Below are 16,785 nucleotides of genomic sequence, written 5' to 3' on the forward strand. Positions count from 1 at the left end.
ATTGAAGAGCTGACTGGCTATAGAGGAGTTCTATGAGAAATCACCCAGAGGTGGAGAAGAGTAACATGTGGAATTTGGAGATAGAGGGTAATCTGTTAAGAGTGAACTAGGCAGGGGTGGCGGAGAGAGGGGGGTGTTGGGGATTTGCAATCATTTGCTCGCTGCTTTCCTCCTTTTTTAAATATGTCTGGAGGGCGCCGCAAACCCCACCTCCTACCACCTGAGCCCCTCCCCTATCCTCTCCCCCCGACCTGTGTGAGCAGATCTTCCACCTGACAGAATGCTGAGCTGAGAGGGACAGACAGAGCTAGTCTGGACAGGGCTGCACACTGCCTGACTCACCCTCCCACGGTGGGGCTACTCTGGACGGGATACCGTGCATGGAGCCAGGAGACAGCCAGGCAAGCCAAAGAGTGGAGCCATGCTCTCTCCATCTACTAATGGAGGACTCTGAGTAATAGGGCTCAGCTTCAGATATCCTCTCTATCTGCTTGCTACCAGGACCTGAGGCAGCACACACACACAGACACTTGTTGGTGTGAATGTGTGGGTAGGGAACACCTGAGAGAGAGGGCGGGAGAGAGGTGATAGATGAGAAAGAGAAGAAGAAGAAGAAGAAGAAGAAGAAGAAGAAGAAGAAGAAGAAGAAGAAGAAGAAGAAGAAGAAGAAGAGAGGAGGAAGGAATTCCTGAAATCAAGTTAGACAGACTAAATCTCAAACTCGCTGAATCTCAACTTACCTGTGACTGAACCTATGTCTACACACACAGAAACTCAGAGATATGCCCAGGGGCGATGCCACTGGTACAAAATAAGTTTGACATGGAGCTCTTACTGGGAGACGGCAATCCTGAAGAACCCGAGAGGGACAGGTCTGGGAGCTGTGTAGAGTTCTACCAGATGAAAGTGAGTCAAAAACCACACTACCTTATCTTGCCTAACTAATGTTTTGTCTTTTCTACCCTCTGGGCAAACTCGTTAATGTTTTGTACTAGGGTATAATTCAATACCGATGGCAGGGGCCTTGACAATGTGGGCTCAGGCATGTGTTTGTTTTTAGATTAAGCGTGAGCAGGGGCAGACTGGCCATCTGACATTTCAGGCAAATGCCAGATGGGCTGGTCCATTTTGAGCTTAGTGGGCCTGTCTATCTAGATTTTGTTTTGTGCAAAATTATCATTATCAGGTTAATAATGGGGGCCTCAAGGAATAAAATGGGCCAGTGTGGAGGCCTCAAGGAAAATAATTGGCTGTTGTGGGGGCCTCAACGGAAAAAATTGTCTGCGTGTTAGAAATGCCAGACTCGATTTCTGGTCCCAGTCCACCCCTGTGAGTGAGTGAGCGACACCTGTTGATCCAGTCTTGCTCACTAGCTGTGGAATTTGTAGTTTTCCTTTTGGGTTAACATAGTTATCGTGTGAAGTACGTTGTACATTTCGAATAGATAGCATTGGCTATCTTCTACCTCTAAAGATTCTCAACTGAAATCTCTAAAATTGTCAAATAATCTCAGATATATTTTTTTCAATATAGAGACTTGATCATTCATAACATCATGTCAGTCTCAATGAATATTCGGACATATCTCTTTGCCATACACTGTAATATGTGGGTTAGTGTTCCTTGTGATAATACGTAACCTTGTAATATACACAGAGTGGACAAATGATTAGGAACACCTTCCTAATATTGAGTTGCACCCCCGTTTGTCCTCAGAAGAGCCTCAATTCGTTGAGGCATGGACTCTACAAGGGATGCTGGCCCATGTTGACGCCAATACTTCCCACAGTTGTTTCAAGTTGGCTGGATGTCCTTTGGGTGGTGGACTATTCTTGATACGGGAAACTGTTGAGCGTGAAAAACCCTGCAGCGGTGCAATTCTTGACACACTCAAACCATACCCCGTTCAAAGGCACTTAAATATTTTGTCTTGCCCATTCACCACCTTCTGAATGGCACACATACACAATCCATGTCTCAACTGTCTCAAGGCTTAAAAACTCTTCTTTAACCTGCCTCCTCCCCTTCATCTACACTGATTAAAGTGGATTTAACAGGTGACATCAATAATGGATCATAGCTTTCACCTGGATTCACCTGGTCAGTCTATGTCATGGAAAGAGAAGGTGTTCCTAATGTTTTGTACACTCAGTGTATATGACTATATGTATGTGACCTATGTGACCGATCTGGCGCCGGTACAGACATTTTCCCAGAGTCCCATGACTGTGACTGTTTTTCTGATGGTAGTTCACAGGGTTACGGTAGAGCATCAGGTGCCTTCACATGAGCATGGTAACAGCAAGTTAGGAGAGTGTGTGTGTGCATGCATTTGTGTGGGTGTGTGTGTGTATGAATGTGTGTGTGTGTCTGTCACATGTGCTTGGTATAGCAGTGAGGAGAACCAGGTGGAATGCTGGTAATGAAACACGAGAGACCTATAAGGTCTATGATTTTAAAAAATGCGGTCTAAGTTTTTGTTTGGATTAGCTATATATTGACACCATATGAGTTATTACAGTATAATAGTGATCAGGAGAGTTTGGGGGCGTGAAGCAGGAATGTGCTATAGGCAGGGGTTGGAACCAAAATTATTTTCCAATCGTTTAGTTCTGAACAGAAGTACTATACCTAACAACCTTGTGTGTGCAGAGCAGCACCAGAATTAAAACACGTCTTACCTTTTTGTAGTTAACAAATCCAAAGTGAACGTGATTACTAGGCCTATTGTATCCTTACCTAGCATTCAAAAATCCATTATTCTCTAGCTAATTGTGATGAGTGTGATAGAAGGAGTCAGGCGCAGGAGGGTAATCACCGAATGCAGAGTTTATTCCGTCATACACAAATAGCGCTGGATAGCGACAAACGAAACAGGCACAGGGGAAAATCTACCCTGGCAATACAAGGTAACGGTAGCTCCAACAATAACAGGCACAGGGGAAATATCTACCCCGGCAATAACAATGTACAAGTAGCTCCACCGAGCTACACTACTCTCACGAATAAACAATCACCCACAAGGACAAGGGGGGTAGAGGGAACACTTATACACGGACTAATGAGGGGATAAGAACCAGGTGTGTGTAATTAACAAGACAAGACAAATGGAATGATGATATATGGAGCGGCAGTGGCTCTGTCGTAGCCGGCCGCGACCGGGAGACCCATGGGGTGGCGCACAATTGGCCCAGTGTCGTCCAGGGTAGGGGAGGGAATGGCAGGCAGGGATGTAGCTCAGTGGGTTCGATTCCCACGGGGGGGCCAGTATAAAAATAAATAAATAAATAAATAATAATAATAATAATAATAATAATGTATGCACTCACTAACTGTAAGTCGCTCTGGATAAGAGCGTCTGCTAAATGACTTAAAATGTAAAAAATGTAAAATGTAGTAAGCCGGTGACGACGAACGCCGAAGCCTGCCCGAACAAGGATGGGAGGCAGCCTCGGCGGAAGTTGTGACAGTACCCCCCCTTGACGCACAGCTCCAGCAGCGCGCCGACCCTGGCCTCGGGGACGGCCAGGAGGACGCGGAGCAGGGCGAGCCGGATGGCGACGGTGGAAATCCCACAACAGGGAGGGATCGAGGATATCCCTCACCGGGACCCAGCACCGTTCCTCCGGACCGTACCCCTCCCACTCCATGAGGTACTGAAGGCCCCTCACCCGACGCCTCGAATCCAGGATGGAACGGACAGAGTACGCCGGGGCCCCCTCGATGTCCAGAGGAGGTGGAAGAACCTCCCGCACCTCAGACTCCTGGAGCGGACCAACCACCACCGGCCTGAGGAGAGACACATTAAACAAGGGGTTCATACGGTAATCAGGGGGAAGTAATAACCTATAAGTGACCTCGTTGATTCTCCTCAGGACTTTGAACGGCCCTACAAACCGCGGGCTCAGCTTCCGGCAGGGCAGGCGGAGAGGCAGATTCCGGGTCGAGAGCCAGACCCGATCCCCCGGTACGAAGACCGGGGCCTCACTGCGGTGGCGGTCAGCGTTGGCCTTCTGACGATGCACGGCATGCTGGAGGTGAACGTGGGCAGCGTCCCACGTCTCCTCCGCACTCAGAAACCAGTCATCCACCGCAGGAGCCTCGGTCTGGCTCTGGTGCCACGGTGCCAGAACCGGTTGGTAACCTAAAACACATTGGAATGGCGTTAGGTTAGTAGAGGAGTGGCGGAGAGAGTTCTGGGCATATTCTGCCCATGGCAAGAACACCGACCACTCCCCCGGCCGGTCCTGGCAGTAGGACCGCAGGAACCTACCCACATCTTGATTTACCCGTTCCACCTGCCCATTTGACTCGGGGGCGGAACCCAGAGGTCAGGCTGACCGAGACCCCCAGACGTTCCATGAATGCCTTCCAGACCTTGGACGTGAACTGGGGACCTCAGTCGGACACTATATCCTCTGGTACCCCGTAGTGCCGTAAGACGTGAGTAAACAGGGCCTCCACAGTTTGCAGGGCCGTGGGGAGACCGGGCAGAGGAAGGAGGCGGCAGGACTTTGAAAAGCGGTCCACAATGACCAGGATGGTGGTGTTACCTTGGGAGAGGGGAAGATCAGTCAAAAAATCAACACATAGGTGAGACCATGGTCGTTGTGGAACTGGTAAAGGTTGTAACTTACCCGCTCGGAGGTGCCTAGGTGCCCGGAGGATTGCGAGGATTCAGCCTCCTCGCTGCCCGGATGTACTCCAGATTACGGTGGTCCGTCCAGACGAGGAAAGGGTGTTTCGCCCCTTCGAGCCAATGTTCCACACGGTCAAAGCTCTGACAACAGCCAACAGCTCCCGATCACCAACGTCGTAGTTCTGCTCTGCCGGGCTGAGCTTCTTTGAGAAGAAGGCACAGGGGCGGAGCTTGGGTGGCGTGCCCGAGTGTTGAGACAGGACAGCGCCTATCCCTACCTTGGACGCATCCACTTCCACTACGAACGGTAGTGATGGATCGGGCTGGGCCAGTACCGGGGCTGAGGTCAACAGACCCCGCAGTTTGCTGAAGGTCAGGTCAGCCTCAGCAGACCAGCGGAGCCGGGACGGCCCACCCTTCAACAGGGATGTAATGGGAGCTGCGACCTTGCCAAAGCCCCGGATAAACCTCCGATAGTAGTTGGCGAAGCCAAGGAAGCGCTGCACCTCCTTAACCGTGGTTGGAGTCAACCAATTACACACGGCTGAAATGCGATCTCCCTCCATCTCCACACCTGAGGTGGTAATGCGGTATCCGAGGAAGGAGATGGACTGCTGGAAAAACATACACTTCTCTGCCTTGGCATAAAGTTCATTTTCCAACAGTCGGGCCAGCACTTTGCGAACCAGGGACACATGCTCGGCACGCGCGTAGCAAAATACACCAGGATGTCATCGATGTAGGCCACCACACCGCGACCAAGCATGTCCCGAAACACCTCGTTCACAAAGGACTGGAAGATGGATGGAGCATTCATCAAACCATAGGGCATCACCAGGTATTCATAATGCCCCGTGGTTGTGCTGAATGCTGTCTTCCACTCATCCCCCTCCCAAACACGCACCAGGTTGTATACACTCCTGAGATCTAATTTGGTGAAGAAGCGTGCCCCATGCATTGGCTCAATCACTGAAGGAATGAGGGGGAGAGGATAACTAAATCTTATAGTCTCCTTGTTCAGTGATCGATAATCAATGCACGGGCGCAGACCGCCGTCTTTCTTCTTCACAAAGAAGAAACTCGAGGAGGCGGGTGAAGTGGAGGGATGTATATACCCCTGGCCCAGGGACTCGGTGACGTATGTTTCCATAGCCTCCGTTTCAGCCTGCGACAGGGGGTACACATTACTCCTGGGAGGTACAGCGTCTACCCGAAGGTTTATCGCGCAATCCCCCGCCCGATGAGGTGGTAATTTAGTCGCCTGTGTCTTAGAAAATGCGTGCTCCAGATCATGGTATTCGGGGGGAATGCGCACGGTGGAGGTACCGTCTGGACTTTCCACCGTGGTTGCGCCAACGGAAACACCTAGACACCTACCCTGACACTCTCGCGACCACCCTGTGAGAACCCTCTGCGGCCATGAGAAGGTGGGGTTGTGGAGTGCTAGCCAATGGATACCTAATACCCCAGGGAAAGCAGGAGACTCAATAATCGAAAAAGTAACCTGCTCACAATGAGTCTCCTGGGTGATCATGGTGACTGGTACAGTGACTTCCTTTACAAACCCGGACCCTAATGGTCGATTATTAAGTGCTCTGATGGGGAGTGGAATGGATAGGGGAACCAATGAAATGCCTTGAAGGCGTGAAAATGCCCTGTCCATAAAGTTCCCAGCTGCGCCTGAATCGGCTAGCGCCTTACACTAGCATGTGATCGGGAAAGTGGATAGGTAGGGTACAGTGCACAGCAGAGGGCTCTGAACGAGTGTGGGTGTTCGATACCTGGGGTGATGCGAGAGTGCCCTGCCTGCTGCCTCTAGGCCCAAAAGTGCGTTGACTACGACGTGTGGTTTACTGTCCCTTCGTGCCACCAGAGTGGCACTGTCGCTGTCGTCCTCCGCTCTCTCGGACGGCGGCTCCACCCAGCTCCATCGTCCGGGGTGGAAACGGGCAGACCCCTACCAGGACATCCTCTGGCTGCCAGCAGGATGTCCAAACGGATGGCCATGTCCACCAGTTTCGTGAAAGACAACATGGTGTCCCGGCAGGCTAGCTCCCGTCGGACGTCCTCCGGCAGATGGCACCGGAAATGGTAGATCAGGGCCTGCTCATTCCACCCGAAACTCCAACGCGAAGTCCTGCGCGGTCCTCGTCCCCTGCCTCAGGTGGACCAGCCGCTCGCCCGCCTCTAGACCCTCGGGCGGGTGATCGAAGACCGCCCGAAAGAGGCGAGCGAACTCCCCGTAGTCCCCCAATGCGGCTCCTCCTTCGTTCCAAACCGCGTTGGCCCACTCCAGGGCTTTCCCCGAGAGGCAGGAAATGAGAACGGACACCTTCTCCCGCTCCGATGGCGCCGGCCTGATGCTGGAGAAGTAAAGCTCCAGTTGGAGGAGGAATCCTTGGCAGAGCGCCGCCGTCCCGTCGAACGCCTGTGGTCGGGATATCTGGATCCCTCCAGGTTTTGGGGTGTAGGTGGCTGGATCCGGTTGGCCAGCTGGTCTCGACAGATCAGGTCCTCTCCTCTCCAGGCGTTGGACGACCTGAAGAACCCGATCCATCGCTTCCCACAAGCTGGACAGCATCGTGGAATACTCCTGGACCCGTGCCACGACTCCAGGCATGCGCTCTTCTCCCCCTGACTCCATAGCGGGTGGGTGATTCTGTGCTGAGTGTGATAGAAGGAGTCAGGCAGAGAGTTTATTCCGTCGTACACAAATAGCGCTGGATAGCGACAAACGAAACAGGCACAGGGGAAAATCTACCCTGGCAATACAAGGTAACGGTAGCTCCAACAATAACAGGCACAGGGGAAATATCTACCCCAGCAATAACAATGTACGAGTAGCTCCACCGAGCTACACTACTCTCACGAATAAACAATCACCCACAAGGACAAGGGGGGTATAGGGAACACTTATACACGGACTAATGAGGGGATAAGAACCAGGTGTGTGTAATTAACAAGACAAGACAAATGGAATGATGATATATGGAGCGGCAGTGGCTAGTAAGCTGGTGACGATGAACACCGAAGCCTGCCCGAACAAGGAGGGGAGGCAGCCTCGGTGGAAGTCGTGACACTAATTAAAAATGTCTCTACCTATCTTCTGAATTCCGATTGTAACGTCACTACAGTAGCCTATGCTTCGGATGGGGGAGGGGCAGATAGCCTAAACACTCACATGCACAGGCAAAGATTTCTATCTTACAGGCAGTAAATAAATATTTACTATAAAGTAAATGTAAGTGTGGATTGCATGTGTTAATGCATGTGCTTTGACTCTATAGGGTGAGCTAGGTACTGTAGGTTGGTGAAGGGGGAATGTGGGTCGTTTTTGTGTACATAGAGGGAGTGATATGATCAGGTTTCAAATCAAATCAAATTGTATTTGTCACATGCGCCGAATACAACAGGTGTAGACCTTACAGTGAAATGCTTACTTACAAGCCCTTAACCAACAATGCAGTTTTAAGAAAAATAAGTGTTAAAGTATTTACTAAAATAAACTGAAGTAAAAAAGAGATAAGTAAAAAAGAAAAAAACAATAAAAGAAAAGAAAATAACAGTAGGGATGTCACGGTATACTACGCCAGAACCCAGAAGCAGACCAGGACAAGGTACTTAGAGGAAAAGGTGAGTGTTTATTAATTGACTCCCGAGTGAGGCTGAATAATCCAGGGACAGAGCGGGTGGCGTGGATGGGTTGTTGAGGGTGCAGTGGTAGGTCCAGACATGGCTCGGCAGCCGCCGACCATCAGGCAGAGGTTGGGTGAAGGTTCCGGGTGAGAGACTGCAGACAGAACAAAACGGAGGTGAGTACACAGCAATTCAACAAGGTGCAAAACAACAAAAACTAACGCTAGAACTCAAGGCTGATACGCTGACAAACATACTGTTCATGGCTAACGATCCGGCAGGAACTGGATGTTTGGCCAGAGCCTAAGAAGGGTGATGATCAGGACCAGGTGTGCAGATTGCTGATGGGATGCAGGTGCGGAAAACAAGAGAGCTCCCCGGAGCGTTCCCGAACCCTCGGGAAACTGGAGATCACGAACAGGAAAAACTAGTCACCAGACAGGACCCGACTCAGACTGCCGGGATCGTTACAAGGGAGGCTATATACAGGGGGTACCGGTACAGAGTCAATGTGCGGGGGCACAGGTTAGTCGAGGTAATTGAGGTAATATGTACATGTAGGTAGAGGTAAAGTGACTATGCATAGATAATAAACAGAGAGTAGCAGCAGTGTGAAAGAGGGGGGGGGGGGGACAATGCAAATAGTGCGGGTAGCCATTTGATTAGTTGTTCAGGAGTCTTATGGCTTGGGGGTAGAAGCTGTTAAGAAGCCTTTTGGACCTAGACTTGGCGCTCCGTTATCGCTTGCTGTGCGGTAGCAGAGAGTACAGTCTATGACTAGGGTGGCTGGAGTCTTTGGCAATTTTTAGGGCCTTCCTCTGACACCGCCTGGTATAGAGGTCCTAGATGGCAGGAAGCTTGGCCCCAGTGATGTACTGGGCCGTACGCACTACCCTCTGTAGTGCCTTGCGGTCGGAGGCCGAGCAGTTGCCATACCAGGCGGTGATGCAACCAGTCAGGATGCGCTCTATGGTGCAGCTGTAGAACCTTTTGAGGATCTGAGGACCCATGCCAAATCTTTTCAGTCTCCTGAGGGGGAATAGGCTTTGTCGTGCCCTCTTCACGACTGTCTTGGTGTGTTTGGACCATGATAATGTTGTGTCCCCCCCATCCCCATTATCTCACACACACATACACGTGTGCACACATACACTGAAAGCAGAGTGTATTGAGATTGAGAGGTGGGGGTCCAATTGATGCCTAATCAACATGTGGCTAACACTGATAGGCCTACTGTAACAAATATTTCTTAATGTATGGTCATTTTGTATCTTATCTTGTATGGTCATTTTGCACACCTGTTCTCAGAATCACACCTATTGCCAGAAATGTACTTATGGAAGTAATGTTCTGTAGGTGCTAACAACAACCCTCAAATCGATCTGTCTCTGAAAGCTGAGGTGGTCGGATCAGATCTTAGACGTCGGGGTGGCGTGCAAGGTATTAAACCAAAGAAGAAGGATTATGTCTCAATGACCACATGTTTTCAGGTCAGAGAGGAGGGGAATGATGGAGGAATGGAGGGATAATAGAGTTTATAATGAGATGGGCTCAGACAGCCCCAGGAGCCCTTTTGACAACTTTTGGACAGAAACTTTGAGGACTCTGAGGAGAGGGAGTAGAAGGAGAGAAGGACAAGAGGCCGGAGAGGGGAGGAGCTCCCTCTACTGTTCACCTTTGTTGCAAACAGCCCCCCCCAATTAGATGAAGGAGAATTAGCCGACCCCCCAGAAGGAGCGCGTGGTCAGGGAGGATTAAGGAGGGTGGGGGGTTTGTAGGGGGTAGGGGTTAACAGGGTTTGTTTTGGTCACAGATGTCCTGAGAAGACAACATGAATCAACATGGCTACCTGTTGAGACACAAGCCACTAGAGAAATGGTGAAATAACTAAAAAGACTATGCTCCAGGCCGTCATTCACTATCTAGTAAATTCTAGATCCTTCATTATTTTTTTGCAACATGATCTAGAGATCAGATTGAACAATTAGACACTGAAGTATGAGGAAGCAAGGTAGGATGTTTGTCTCTGTGGTTTGGATTCCATAACTCGCACAGTTCTGTCTTCTATATCTGTTTCTCTAGAAGTACTCTGGAAGTACTACTTATTTCCACATCGTAGTTGGAATGTTGTGAGCCAAGCTGCTTCAAGATGGCCAATTAGATTGGCTGGTTTGAGTTGGGCTCTCTGGGCTGCTCTGCCTCCTAAGCCATCCGTGAAGCAATTAGGTCATTAGGTTGGTTGGGCCACGGTGGTTTCTGCACCAGGGACTCCTGGCTAGGAATACTGTAGTAAAAACACAATGTTTTATTTGTTCATATTTTTCTGTTTGAAGCCTTCACCCTCTTGCTGTGTGAAACTTCCCTGCATGCATAGAAGGCTGTCCATTCACAGTGTCTGAAAAAAACATAAACAGGATAATTGACTTTCATGTGGACTTTTGCAGAATTCAGAACGAGAGAGCAGAGAACAGAGAAATAACGTTTTCCTTCAAGCACTGAACGAAGCATTGGAGCATCTGATTCATCCAGTGGGCTGTTCTATTCTGGGATGTGGCAGATGAAGGATGACCGACAGGACAGCTGGAAGGAGAAAATAGAGAGATTTTATTGAACACAGGGACATTTTCCGAGAGGGAGGGTAAATCTTGTTTCAGAGTCTGAAGCCAGCCAGAGAGAAGAGAACTAGTGGTTTCCAATTCCTTCAACGGTTTAATGATGAATGAATTTGAACCATACTGCTGATAGTTTAATGTTTGCTTACTTGCATGCTAAAATGAATAACTGCGCTGTAATTAATATTTGCTTTCAATGCATGTAAATGCAGTGTGAGTTGTATCAAGGTGTGTTGTGTCATGGTGTTAGTTTAATCTCTGAACGCTAACAGATATTGGATCTTAATTTGAGCAAATGTTTCTACAGCAGGAAAATAATCCTGCAGCTACAGGAAATGTTAATGATTATGTGGATTATAATGAATGCACATTATTGTAAGGGAAAATCAAGTCTGAAATTTCAAGGTGGAAATTACATATGTCTCAAGCCTTTTAAACCTCAAATACACTACAAGTTTTCTCCTGCAAAAGGGTGATCAAATTAAGATACTATGTCTGTTACAGAACACAGTGTTTCGATTTGAGAGATAACCCCTGTAGCATGCAGTGGTTTAATATCTTTTGGTTTTCGATTTCTTGTTACTTGTCTGATTGGCACTGCAGATACACCCTGTGGCCAATTATTGTGCTGACAGGCAGATTGAAAACGTACATATATCATATGTGGTCAGGGCAGAAGCACAGTCAGTGTCTGTCTCTGGGGAGAATTGGTGCAAAAAGCAAACCCTTGTCCTTCATCTGTCAGACACAAGATAACACACACCAAAGAGAGAGAGAACAGCATTTATTTGGTTCATTTCTCCTCTCTCATCTCATCTCCCTCCCTTTCTCTCTCTTCTCTTTTAATTTCTACTGAATGTTGTGAGAGGTAGGTGGTATAAATAACTTCATAAACTCCCTCCTCTACAATGAGGTTTGTGTCTCTTGTCTCCTATATGTTCACTTTTATCTGATAGGAATTTGAGCACTGTGAAGTTTATCTACCGGCTGCATTTTCACTTTATCATCAATACATGAGAACAGAGAGCAGATAGTGGCTTTCCACAAGTCTGGCTCATCTGTTGATAGGGAGGAGGGAGGCAGAGAGAGATGGATGAGAGGGAGGGAGGGAGGGAAGAGAGAGACGGATGAGAGGGAGGGAGGGAAGAGATGATAGAGAGAAACAGAGGGGCCTCCCCCTGATTATTAGAGAGATTTTTAGCAGGTGAAGGTTAGTTATGTGATTCCATTATTTCTCTTTAGGACCAGTTTTCCTGCTATGGCAAAAAAAAAAATCATTAAATATTAATGTTTAGAACTTCTCCCTGTGTGTGTGTGCGTGCAAGTGTGAGCGTTAGTGTGTTTTTGGCATGAGGCCCACTAATAAATACACTGAGTGTACAAAACATTAGGAACACCAGCTTTTTCCATGACATAGACTGACCAGATGAATACAGGTGAAACCTATGATCCCTTATTGATGTCACTTCTTAAATCCACTTCATTCAGTGTAGATGAAGGGGAGGAGATGGCTTAAAGAAGGATTTTTAAGCCTTGAGACAATTGAGACATGGATTGTGTATGTGTGCCATTCAGAGGGTGAATGGGCAAGACAAAATATTTAAGTGCCTTTGAACAGGGTATGGTAGTAGGTGCCAGGCGCACCGGTTTGAGTGTGTCAAGAACTGCAACGCTGCTGGGTTTTTCACACTCAACAGTTTCCTGTGTGAAGAATGGTCTACCACCCAAAGGACATCCAGCCAACGTGACACAACTGTGGGAAGCATTGGAGTCAACATGGGCCATCATTCCTGTGGAATACTTTCGACACCTTGTAGAGTCCATGCCCTGACGAAATTAGGCTGCTCTGATGGCAAAAGGGGGTGCAATTCAATAATAACTCATAAATATAACTGTCCATTAGTCCCTTGTGTGACCATCATCAAAGAGTCCCTCTGCTCACACCCCCCCTAAAATGAACCTGCAGCACCAAAGGGCACACACTCACACATTGTAAACATAAAGAAAGAGACATGCACATCTTGTATTCACATTCCAAAGGTGCTCTGAGTGAATCCATCTCAAATTCCCACTCTATATTTTCTAAACTGATTAACAAGGGATACCACCACCTCATAAGTTCTTCTCCTCTCCATTCCAAGTGAGTGGACACCAGTGGCGGCTCCTGAAAAAATTCTCAGGGGGGGCAATTTTTCTGATGATTTAGGTGACCTACACACATTTTAAAAAAGATATGTCCAGCAACAACATGAAGACAGGGGCAGCATATAAGTCAATACCAGAAGCATTTATTGACTGATCTCAAAAGTGTTGGCTTACCAGGGTTGGTGGAGCCCTCAGTTTCATCTTTGCCTCGCAAAGCTAACTCAAACACTCCGCAAAACTTCACACACTGGATTAGCCGGCTGAGGATGTGGCGGTTCTTGCTAATGTCGTAGTAAATATATTTGTTATAGTGAATATGGAATATGATATGTTGAGTAAAATGTTGTGCTAAGATCTATTTAGGTCAGGAGCTGGTTATAAGTTCTGTTCCTATCCAATAACAATGGACAAAAGGGTCCTATCTTGTCAGCCTTGTCAGTTTCAGTTCTCCAGTAAACTTGTGATTATCAACACTAACCTCATCGTTGTGGCGGCGGACAGCTAGCCTGTATCCCTCATCCAGTTGAGTGGGAATGTTCACTCTCCCCAAAGCAGACAATCTCAAACAGCTATCCATGTGGGTCTTTGACAGCTCATGTTTCTTAATCTTTCCTGAAAGATGGTGCATGTCCGTTACACACCAGTCGCTGTCCAAGCGGTGCTGTCTGCCGTGCCGCCTTCAGGGTGAAAGAGTAAGCAGGGGGTAGCAGAAGACTGCATTAGCTACATCGCAGCCTGCTAGCCAGGTTTTTCGTTCGTACCACTTTTGGAAAATCCTCGGGTGTAGGACTTCCCTTTAGTAGAAACCTGTTGGAATTATTAAATTTGGTCTGGGGAGGTCCTAATTGTTTCGTTGCCAATTTATCTTCATTTGTTCGGCCGACAAAAAGGAACTTCTTTCAAAGACACAATCGAGTTGCACTGAAGCCTAGCCATTTTGATAGTAGTAGTGAATTGATTGATGAGGCTACCCGCTCTTTTCTTAGTTACGTTCATGGTTATGTTACGTATGACGAAGCGCGTAAGTGCAAGCCCTCAGAAACCCATAGAGATTGTATTGAAAGTTCTGATATTTGAAAAAAAATAGATTTTACATGGGAGTCTATGACAGACTTCTGGGCGATTTTCAACCTGACTGAAATCGCCCCAAAAGGGGGGCATTTGAAGCACGACTTTAGCCTGATTGGACATTTAGTGGCACTGTGGCAGATCAGACGTCTAGATTACAACACTGATAACTACTGTTGCCGTGATATAATTGATTAGAAAAAAAATCCCTTCCTTTTCCCGTTTGGCAGTGCGTCGCCCATATCGCCCTATTGAACACACCGCCCCTGGTGGACACACTGTCTGCCCAGTAGATGTTGCAGGGATGCTCTTTGGAAGCAGAAGCTCCTTTTCTGGAGCCAAACCTTCAATCCATCATTCAAGAGCATTACTAACCTTTGACCCTACTGATACACACTGATTACAGCGCTTGCCGCTAGGGCACAGGGCTAGGGCAAGTTGAGAAGTTTGGAAAATAACGTCTGCCATGGCAAATGCAAGTCTTCTGATTTTTTCCTAAATCTTAACACTGTTGAATTGCGAATCACAAAGATGTAATGTTTCGACTGTCATCATGCAGTGTTCCACCACAGTACTTGAGAAAGAAAACCATGAGTCAACTCCTCTTCACGAAAAGCGTGAATCACATAAGCCAGTCACCCACTCTTCTCCCTCCACACACTCTTGTCTGTTTCAAACACCCATGTACATCACATTTTTTAACCTCTGTCCTCTCTTTGTAAACTCATGGACTTAATGCATTGACCGACTTACTATTCTCAGTCTACTGTTAATATGTGACCGATCGGCACGATCTTAGGTAGCAAAATTTGAAATTGTGTTTTTACATTGGATACAAGTAGAGACTCAGAGCTAGAAACCCTGGTCTACACCCATTCAGCATAGTTCACACCCAGCCTTAGCCCCACCCATCTCTTTAAGGATTCACATGTGAGGCCATGTGCTATACAGAATGAGTAGGTAGTGTACTAAACAACCAAAGGTTTCAAGACTAAAGGCTGGTTTATACTACGTGTATCGACATGTCTGTAGACAGTTGTCGCAGTGACATCATGAACATTCTATTGTCATCCGACATCAAACTTGCCGTTGTCGTTATGAAAAAGTATAAACACAAAAACGACAGCCTGGTGGTCTAAAATAGCATAACTGGTGTATTTTAACACCAATAAACCCATCCGTTTATAATAATATAATAATAATAATAAGCCATTTAGCAGACGCTTTTATCCAAAGCGACTTACAGTCATGTGTGCATAAATTTTTACGTATGGGTGGATTGAACCCACTACCCTGGCGTTACAAGCGCCATGCTCTACCAATTGAGCTACAGAGGACCACAATTAAAAACGAATCTAGCAAACCAGGCAACTCAAAGCAACTTTCTAAACAATGTTTTGGTTCGTTTCTAGCTTGTTAGCTAGCTAACTAATGTTATGTTAGCTAGCTACCTAACGTTAAGTTAACTAGCTAGCCAGTTCAAATAATGACCATATCATATAGCAAGTAAAGAACAAGAAAGAGCACAGTTAGAAAGATATGGCATATAGAAGCAAACCGGATGGACATCATGAAAATGATCGGAGAGGTTGAGGGTAGAGGAAGTTCAGGAGTAAAAACAAACAAAATATAATTATTGTAAAATTGACTGTGTCCATAAAATGTATATAGTATGTATAAGCTGGAAGTAGAGGACTAAGCATTGTTGTTCACTAGTTTACTACAATTAGGGAAGGAGTGGCGGGGTTGGAAAGTAATAAAGGGAAATATATATTTTTAAAGGATATGTATACGTGTATGTATGTGTATGTATATGTATGTATATGTACAGTTGAAGTTGGAAGTTTACATACACCTTAGCCAAATACATTTAAACTCAGTTTTTCACTATTCCTGACATTTAATCCTAGTAAAAAATACCTGTTTTAGGTCAGTTAGGATCAACACCTTATTTTAAGAATGTGAAATGTCAGAATAATAGTAGAGAGAATGATTTATTTCAGCTTTTATTTCTTTCATCACATTCCCAGTGGGTCAGAAGTTTACATACACTCAATTAGTATGTGGTAGCATTGCCTTTAAATAGTTTAACTTGGGTCAAACGTTTCGGGTAGCCTTCCACAAGCTTCCCACAATAAGTTGGGTGAATTTTGGCCCATTCCTCCTGACAGAGCTGGTGTAACTGAGTCAGGTTTGTAGGCCTCCTTGCTCGCACACACTTTTTCAGTTCTGCCCACAAATTTTCTATAGGATTGAGGTCAGGGCTTTGTGATGGCCACTCCAATACCTTGACTTTGTTGTCCTTAAGCCATTTTGCCACAACTTTGGAAGTATGCTTGGGGTCATTGTCAATGGAAGACCCATTTGCGACCAACCTTTAACTTCCTGACTGATGTTTTGAGATGTTGCTTCAATATATCCACATAATTTTCCTTCCTCATGATGCCATCTATTTTGTGAAGTGCACCAGTCCCTCCTGCAGCAAAGGACCCATACAGCATGATGCTGCCACCCTCGTGCTTCATGGTTGGGATGGTTTTCTTCGGCTTGCAAGCGTCCCCCTTTTTGTACCTGTTTCCTCCAGCATCTTCACAAGGTCCTTTGCTGTTGTTCTGGGATTGATTTGCACTTTTCACACCAAAGTATGTTCCTCTCTAGGAGACAGAACGGGTCTCCTTCCTGAGC

At 47.0% G+C, this 16,785-nt stretch overlaps 1 protein-coding gene across 1 annotated transcript in view; it reads left to right on the forward strand.

Annotated features, from left to right (window-relative positions):
* Window positions 1–214: 214 nt before the first annotated feature.
* The window catches only part of LOC121536870 (rho GTPase-activating protein 20-like), a 60,105-nt gene continuing 43,534 nt past the window's right edge, over window positions 215–16,785 (forward strand). Inside the window, exon 1 of the mRNA XM_041844477.2 lies at window positions 215–906. Coding sequence (XP_041700411.2) covers window positions 796–906 — 111 coding nt within the window. The 5' untranslated portion in view covers window positions 215–795. The remainder of the gene's footprint in view (window positions 907–16,785) is intronic.

The sequence above is a fragment of the Coregonus clupeaformis genome, chromosome 23 (genome assembly GCF_020615455.1).
Source record: "Coregonus clupeaformis isolate EN_2021a chromosome 23, ASM2061545v1, whole genome shotgun sequence".
Classification (NCBI taxonomy): domain Eukaryota; kingdom Metazoa; phylum Chordata; class Actinopteri; order Salmoniformes; family Salmonidae; genus Coregonus; species Coregonus clupeaformis.